Source organism: Colobus angolensis, unplaced genomic scaffold (genome assembly GCF_000951035.1).
Source record: "Colobus angolensis palliatus isolate OR3802 unplaced genomic scaffold, Cang.pa_1.0 Scaffold42, whole genome shotgun sequence".
In the NCBI taxonomy this organism is placed as follows: Eukaryota; Metazoa; Chordata; class Mammalia; order Primates; family Cercopithecidae; genus Colobus; species Colobus angolensis.
The window spans coordinates 1,028,108-1,036,588 of NW_012117599.1; the positions used below are offsets into that span (position 1 = coordinate 1,028,108).

An 8,481-nucleotide genomic window follows, 5' to 3' on the forward strand; every position below is an offset into this window, starting at 1 on the left:
GCTCCCAGGCCAACTCCTGCTTGCAGTCAGGGGCCCGAGCCTCAAGGCAGTGCCCCAAAATCAAGGGTGGCAAGGGCAAAAAGTCTGGTTGGGACTTGAGGACTGGAATTATAAGATTACCCCCTTCATGTGCTCAGTCCATGGGCCCGAGTGCCCAGAGGCCCACCCAGGCCACCTACAAGCCCAGGTTGTGGGGAAGACAGAATGGCATGTCCCCAAAGGCTGCATCATCCTGAGCAGCCCCACAGATCCTGCTCCACTCCCAGACGGCAAGCAAGAGGATACAGGCACTGCAAAATCATTCAGGAAACACAAACTTTATTTTGATATCTCAGAAACTGGCAAGGAAATTACCACAGTGACAACAATACACGTTCACGTTATAAATCATCTTCAGATGCCTGGTCTCGCTGGGACCTCGCGCCCACCCTCAAAGGGAGGCAGGGCAGGTAACTACAGATCCGCCCGACCGGGGACTTGTGGGAGGCAACCCAGCTTCCACGTGGAACTTGACGCATTCCACGTAGATACCTCCTGCTTCGAGTCCAGGTTCTTCAGCACCCAGGAGGTACAGGGCTTCACCAGACACGACAGATACCTGAACTCCCTCAGCTATAAAACACGGGATTGGGCCACCCTGTCTCTAAACAAAGCACCCCATCAGAAGGATAGTTCTGGCATGGACAGAAAGGGGTTTTTCCTTGCTCCCCTGTTGCAAAACAGGTGGAGGGAGCAGACAGCACCTCCCTGCCTTCCTCTCTCTGCCGCACCTCTTGCTAATCAGCCCTTCTGACTCTTCCCTAGAAAGAAGGTAGGGCTGCGCCTCCTTCCTCTGCAGGGACCGGACTCAGATCTAGGCCCGGGCTGCCACTCATACTGGGAAGCCTCCTCTCATGAACCTTCCTCAGCCCTCAGAGCAGGAGGGCCCTGCGCGGGGGCTACCGCCTCGATCTGCCGGCGGCACACAGGGCACTTGGCCGTATCCCTGAAGACCCGCCAGGCGCAGCATCTGCAGAAGTCTGTGTGGCTGCAGGGCACAAGGCAGGTGTTGGCAGCGTGATAGAAGCAGATGGCACACTCCTCTCCTGGTGTGGCTGGAAGAGGGAACAACACAGGTCAGGGCACACGAGTGAAGGGGCGAGGGCAACCCACTCACAATGTGACCACAGAGAATGACAGAGAAACATGTAGCTGTATTTTGAAGAATGTTACCTCGTGAGGAAATGCGTACAGTGTGATCAAGTGAAAAAAAGGGGGAAAAAACCATATATATATATATACACACACACAGATACACACATATACATATATAATCAAATTCCAATTTAGAGAAGGAAAACAAAGCACAGAGAAGTCCCTGTATATACACATGTCTACATCGATGACCGAAAATACTGGGAGAAAATCCACCCAAGAGGTAATGGGTGATTTTTTTTAAACTTTCCTCTTTATCCTTTAATCTTTTTTACTTTTTAGAGACAGTCTTACTCTGTCACCCAGGCTGGAGTGCAGTGGTGTGATCACAGCTCGCTGCAGCCTCTGTCAGCTGGTCAAGCGATCCTTCCACCTCAGCCTCCCGAGTAGATGGGACCACAGGCATGCCCCACCACATTCAGCTAATTTTTGTACTTTCTGTAGAGGCAGGGTTTTGCCATGTTGCCCAGGCTGGTCTCAAGCTCCTGGGCTCAAGCGATCCTCCTGCCTCGGCCTCCCAAAATATAGGGATTACAGGTGTGAGCCACTGCACCCCACCTATCCTTTCATCTTTATTTCCATCGGCAAAGCATTTACAATGAATGTGGATGACTTTTTAAAGCAAGAATAACACTGTCTGTTCATAAAAGTGCTCTTACAGCTCACAGAGTAGGCCAACGCTCTCAAAGGCAGAGACGCCAGGTTGCTTTTAGGTTTCCAGTAGGCAGAGCCAAATCTTTTGGCCCAAAGCCTGAGAGAGACTTGAATGAACAGCCAGGACATGGGGCTTCTCCCTCCACTCCCAGGTGCTGGATTCCTGGGGAGTCCCTACTGCTTGGGAAGGCACTCACCTTTGGGCTCAGGCACAGCCTTGTTGCTGAGGTCCCATGGCATGGCTGTTGGGAGCCGGCTGGCTGTGGGATCTGAGGGAGAGAGAGAAACTCAGGTCCAGGACAGCAAGCCCAGGTGCCCCCATCCCCGCTCCTGGCCCCGCAGCAAAGTGTCCAGTCTCCTTTCTTTCCCGGGTTACAATGCTGAGCCCCTATCCCCAAAGTTTAAGACCCTGTCCTGGCCATCCCTTCCCCAGCTTAACCCAGCTGAGAATCCGAGAATCCTTAGGGCTGGAGATTCTTCCTCCTGAGCCACCTTCCTTCAGGCCCCTCTTCTTTGCCCTCCAGCCACTACCCGAGTGGAGACCTTTGGCTTAGCCACATTCCCAACCCAGATGGGCATCAACATCTCCCAAGAGCCTGGACAAACACAGGTTCAGGGCTCCACCCCAGACCCAGCAAATCACGCGCTTCAGGTGTGAGGCGCTGGCAGCTGTGACAAATGGTTTCAACAAGTTTGCTGGTGCCAGGTGGGGAGTGGACCACCACCCAGCCCAGGAATGCCAACGTTTCTTGTTATGGGTATTACTGCCTCTCCGTGCTCCCCTGAAATCCACTTTCTTCTGGGGTGGCTAGAGGGATGGCTCTCCTTCCCCCCCCCCGCTGACTGAGAGGCTCAGCCTTCTCCCTGCGGGCACTCTCCATGCACACCTCTAGTCTCACCTGTGTGTTCCCTTTGCTTGCCACCTTTGTCTCTAGTGAACTCCTATTTAGGCTGCAAAGCCCAGCCCAAATGTTTCCTCCTTTGTAAAAGGAGGTGGGCACTCTAACAGGTGTTTCGGTTCACAGATGGCGTGAATGCTGGTCCTATCTGCTTGCCATTCTTTAGGGACAAGACTGCCCTCCCTACCACTGGGCCTTGTCTATCTGGTGTCTCCAGTACCCATCTTCACAGCTAAGGCTGGGCAGGGCCTGAGGGAATAACTGAATGTGAGCGTTCTTCCTGTGGCTCTGGATCGGTGTGGGGTGCCACTGGAGCCCCCATGGCCCCACCTCCCCTGCGGGGTCCCCACGGTCGCCTCACCCAGCAGCTCGATGGCCTTGGTGGTCCCGTACACGTCCATCACGGCCCAGAGCGGGGCGCCCACGGGCACACCCTCACGCAGCAGGAGCCGGCAGCCGGCGTTGACCTTGGCGAAGAGGCGGCCGCGGCGGTCCACCCAGAAGCGGACCACGTCCCCCACGAGCGCGCAGCCCTCAGGCAGTATGGCCGCCCACGTCGGGCTCTGCTCCTCCAGGTCGGGGCACACGAAGGGCGGCAGGCTGGGCACGGACACGCACGCGGGGTCCAGGCGCGTGAAGCCCACGCGGAGGCCGCCGCACCAGCCGCTCTCCTCCCGCAGAAGGCGCAGCGCCACGCGCTCGCCCAGGCGCACGGGCCTCTGGCTGAACACGATGCCGTCGTGGAACGTGGCGTGCCTGTGCGCGGTGCAGCCACGCGTGTCCAGACGCACCTGTGCGCCCTTGGTCTCAGCATGGAAGCGAAGTGCCTCTCGGGGCGCCTTGGCGTCTGTGGGTTGAGGACAGGGAGTGTCAGTGCTAGCTGGGTCTGGACCACCAGCTCCCCAGAGTGCCCCCAGTATCCCAGAGTCCTCACACCTGACAGCCACCTTGACCTTTCCCTAGGGACAATTTCCGTCTCTCTCGGTTCCTGCAGAGATGTTGTGAAAACTGTAGGAACTGATGTCTATTTGTGCTCTGCCTGCGACCAATCTAATAGTGGTTATTATTGTTCAAGAGAGAGTAGGGTTAGTCAGGCATAAATATCTATACGTTTGTTATAGATGGTTTTGTTTTGTTTTGTTTTGTTCTGTTCTGTTTTGTTTTCAGAGATGAGTTCTTGCTGTGTTGCCCAGGCTGGTCTTGAACTCCTGGCCTCAAGTGATCCTCCTGCCTCTGCCTCCCAAAGCGCTAGGATTACAGGCATGAGCCACTGCGCCCAGCCCATACGTTTGTTTATTCTGTATGCACCTAAAAATGACGGAAGAGGAGACAGACAGATTTGCTGACTGTGGTCTGCTCCAGGAGGCCATCTGCTATTCCCTCTCTGCTTGTCTCTCTCGTTTTCCCACGGGGAACTGTATCACTTGCGAAGACCATGGCCCCCAGCAATGGTGACGTCCTTGTCCTGGGACACAAAGGGGCCCGGCTGCTCCCCACATGGTATGGGTGCAAGCTGGAGAGGGAGTCCCAGGTTAGTCCCTCAGAATCCTGGGTGAGGTCAAGCCTGGCTCTGGCCTGGGCTCTGAAACCAGGGGACTTCCCTGGTGGTCAGGAGTGGAAAGCACCTCACTGGGCAGCCCTTCCTCTCCACTCAGCCTGCAGGAAGCTCCTGCGGATTCCTACCCCAGAACTGCCTTAGCCAGCCTTGCCCCTCCCTTCCTGGCCCTGCTCTTTCTGGGCTGGGGGAGGGAGGCTGGCTGGCTGTTTGCTGTTGAAAATAAAAGGTGAATTCAATCAGAGCTTAAGCCAGACCCCAGCCTAAGGAGCAAGGCCACTCCCCTCCCAGATCAGGTGACACTCCCCTGGCAAGGCAGGCACTCTGACCACACACAGGTTTTCACCCTCTGGCGGAGCCCAGGGCCAGGAGGTTCCATCTGGCCAGGCACTAGGACACCTTTGCAGTGACAGTGACTCTGTCCCTGACTTCCACAGGCCAAAGGTAAGTCTACCTGCAGTGACCTTTCCCCGGCATTAGGGACCAGTGCTCACCGTGGCCTTGGGACTCTCACAGAGACCTGTGTATCTGCATTCACCCACCCCTCACCCGCACCCCACCCATGCCTTCTCGCAATGCACTCATCCCTCCCCATGAATCCCAGCAGGCCTGCCCAGCTCCCCATGCCTCAAGGCTGCACCTAGGCAAGGAGAAGTCCCAGAGCCAGAACACATGGAGAGCTGGAGCCAAGCTGGAGACCCTGACATCAGTGAACCTGACCTTGTGCCCATGGTTGAGGCTGCTCCATGGAGGGCAGTGGGACACCGGCTGCGCCATGGCTAACACCCCCATTCCAGACCTGCCCTGCTGCTGGCCCAGGTAGGTCACTGTCCTCCAGGGCCCAGCCTCCTCACCCACAGACAGCAGTGAGGTGCATGTCCAGCAAGGCCAGGCGTCTCAGGACACCTGTCTGGAGTCCTGTTCACTGCCTACCTGGGCCAGGCATGGGGCTGGGGGTGCCAGGGCAAGCAGGGGCTCTTGGCACAACCAGCCACAATCTAGGAGGGCAGGAGCCAGCCCTTTGGCTCGGTCACTGCCCATCCCTGAGGTGGGAACTAGACAGAAGCCCTGGACTGGGCTTGGCAAGAGCCTGGAGCAATGGCCCTGGATGAGGGGCAGTGCCAGAGATGGTGGCCGGCATCCGAGCCCTCTCTACAAGCTGCCACATCCAATCCTGCTGCCATCCTAAGAGGCACACGGTGGGCAAGTGGCCGGCCCCGGCCCACAGCAATCAGGGGCAGAACTAGGATCAATGAGGAGTTTTCCCAGCCTCACCCAGTGCAGCCTCTATGGGGAAAGAGGAACCCCTGGGGTCAGGGGAGCTGGAGCCCTGTCATGCTCAGCGCCATGGGCTTAGATGGGAACCAGGAGAGATGAGCCCGTCCTGGTTGGGGATGGAGTTTCCACCCCACCCTCTAGGTAGGTGCCCGGGACAGAGGCTGGCTCCTGCAGGACTGGCTCTGGGGGCAGGGAGGGGTGGAGGACGGGAGGTGACCTCACTGCTCCATTCACTTCCTGGATGAAGTAGAGAACTGGCTGGCTGGAGGCGGTCCAGGGAGGAGGGGAACTCCCCCGGAATGGCCTTAGGGTTGCATGGGGCCCTGGGAGCCCTTGAGAAGCAGGCCTTGCCCTGGAGAATAATCTGACAGTTTGCAAAGCTCCCCGATCCCTGCCTCAGGAGCCTTTTCAGTAGCCCTGTGTGGAGCTAAGTCCTCATGTCACCAGGGCTGGTGGGTGCCAAGGGTATACAGTGGCTGCACAGGTCACTCCACAGCCAGGGCACCTAAGCAGCCTCCTCTGTGCTGCTCACTCAAGCTCTGCCCCCTACCTCGGGCAGCTCCCTGGGACCTGGCAGGGCAGCAAAAGGTCCCTTAGGGCACATCCTCTCATCTCTGAAGACTCGGTCTGTCTGCATGGTCATGTCAGCTATTCACTGTGCACCACCGAGGCTGATTGGGGCTGAAACCCACCCTCGCCCTGCCAGCCCGGCAAGGGACCGCAGGACCGTGTCCACCTACTTCACACAGGGCTCTGTGCCTGGGCCTGGAGCGGGGTCGGAGTGGCCTGACGGATGTGATGGCCACCTCCACTCCACCTGCCTCCTCCCACGGAGGCCTGCAGGGGTCCTCCCACACTTTGACCTGGGGAGCTCGGGACACCTCACTCCCAGGGTGGGGAGTGGCCGAGGTGGGCAGAGGCCACATGCAGCTCTCCAAGCAGACCTGTCCCCAGTGGCTGGGCTGGCACAGGGTTCAGATCACCCTGGTGCCCAAGCACCCTCACACCTAGAGGCGGCCGCTGTTTCTGTGGGTTCTGTTTTCAGGCAGGACCCTGAGCTCAGAGAAGCTGAGTGCCCTGCCCAAGGGGGATCTCTCCAATTACTCCACCCACCCCGGGGTCCCCACTGCTGAGGGGGTGGACCGCCTGCCGGCAAGGCAGGGCCTCTGGGGTGTCTCCACTCCGGGACAGGTAGACTCAGAGTCTAGATTCTCCAGGGTCTTGGAAGCTGAGTGGGGCAGGGGCGGCCGCTTGCTCAGCGAGAGCCTCCAGGGATCTCCATCCTCACCACTCCTCCAGGTGTCAAGCCTTTCTGGGTGTCAGGCACCCACAAGCACTTTGCAGCCTTTTTTTCTCCTCATCCCGCCTCGGGGGAAGCCCTCAGAGCTTGAGAAGGCTGTGCTAGTCCTCTGTGTTTTTGCAGTCAGAAAGTGGGGGATCCCAGCCCCGCTCCTGGCCGCTGCACTCCCACGCCACCTCCTTTCAGGCCTGTCATTTCCCTGCCAAACAACATTACTGTGACAGCAGCAGTAGCTCTTGGCACAGCCAACTACTAGTCTGTGAACCCGTGGTACCCACCAGGGGACCAAGGACCCTGAGCCCAGGCTCCCAGCTCCTTACCTGGGAGGGCAGGTCCAGAGATGCACAACTCCAATCACTGGTGCTAAAAGACCAGGTCCTCTATCTCCCCTGCACATGGCCCTTCCACTCCTGGACACCTGTGGCCTCCGGTGAGGCTCGCAGAGAACCTTTGTGCCTATCACTCTTTTGATTTGTGTGTTTGATTTTATAAAGATCCCCGTAAGCCAGCAGGCATTGTCTCCAGCCTGGAGATGTAGAAACTGAGGCTCAGGGACAAAGTGACTTGCCCACAGCTCAACTCGGCAGAACTGGGACCCCACCAGCCCCCTAAACTTTACAATGACCACATCTGTACTTCAGCAATAACACAGAGCACCCCTCCTCTACCTGTACCCCCAGTCCAGAGACCAAGCTCAGGGCTCGCAGGAGGACTACTCACTGGCCTCGAAGCAAAGCTGGGCACCCATCAGTCTAAGGTCCTTGGGCGTAGGTCCCCGGGTCTAGAAGGAACTGCCTGGAGAAGTCCAGGGGACAGTTTACCAAAGATTCAGCAGGTCTGCTTTTTATGGGCCAGAGATCACGTTACAAGGTTGATGATTAATTCGATGGTGCTGTCATGTGTTACTATATCCAGGGGATTTCCCAGTGATTTATCCCGACTTGCAGCAGACCTGCTGGAGCTGGCCGGCCTAAGAGAAGGAAGCAGGAATGGGGGACAGGCCTAGGTAGGTCTTACAGTAGCCTTGTTTCTCACTTCTGACCAATCTCAAGCTGGCTGTGCATTGTAATGGTCCAAGCACGTTAATAAATACCTATGCCCAGCCTCGCCCCCAAAGACTCCAGTTCCACTGGCCTGGGGTGGAACCCAGGCATCGGGAGTTTACGGAGCAACCCAGATGATTCTAATGTACAGCCAGGGTGGAGATTCACTGCTGCAGACCCCAGCACACAGAAGGAACTCAATCTATGTTGCTGAAGCAGACTGAATCGCATGTGCTGTATCCCAGGACCTGCGAAACTGTGCACCTCCCACAGAGGGAAGGGGTAAAGCAGACAGAAGAGGAGAGGAACTGACGGTCCCTCCAGCCGTATTACTAGAGCTGGAATTCCACTTTCCCAGAACTGCCACAAAATGCAAATAGCCCTACAGACGGTCACACCAAAGGTCTAGCTCCCAATGTGTTAGCACTGGAAAACAAGTCAAAGGTATTCTAGCCCCTTAATTTTTATTTCGGTTAGGAAAACTGAGGCTCATGGAGGGAAGGTGCTTCTCACTCACATTGCAGCGTACTCTCAAATCTCCTGGGGATCTTGTAGATT

The 8,481-nt window shown here is 57.1% G+C and overlaps 1 protein-coding gene across 1 annotated transcript; it reads right to left on the reverse strand.

Moving 5' to 3' along the window:
• Window positions 1–298: 298 nt before the first annotated feature.
• On the reverse strand, window positions 299–7,727 carry NEURL3 (neuralized E3 ubiquitin protein ligase 3). Its single transcript, XM_011956516.1, has 4 exons — window positions 7,601–7,727; window positions 3,109–3,594; window positions 2,046–2,117; window positions 299–1,094 (listed from the first exon to the last, which is right to left on the reverse strand). The coding sequence occupies exons 1-4, from the start codon at window positions 7,626–7,628 to the stop codon at window positions 892–894; spliced, it is 789 nt and encodes a 262-aa protein (XP_011811906.1). The 5' UTR covers window positions 7,629–7,727; the 3' UTR covers window positions 299–891.
• Window positions 7,728–8,481: the final 754 nt, after the last annotated feature.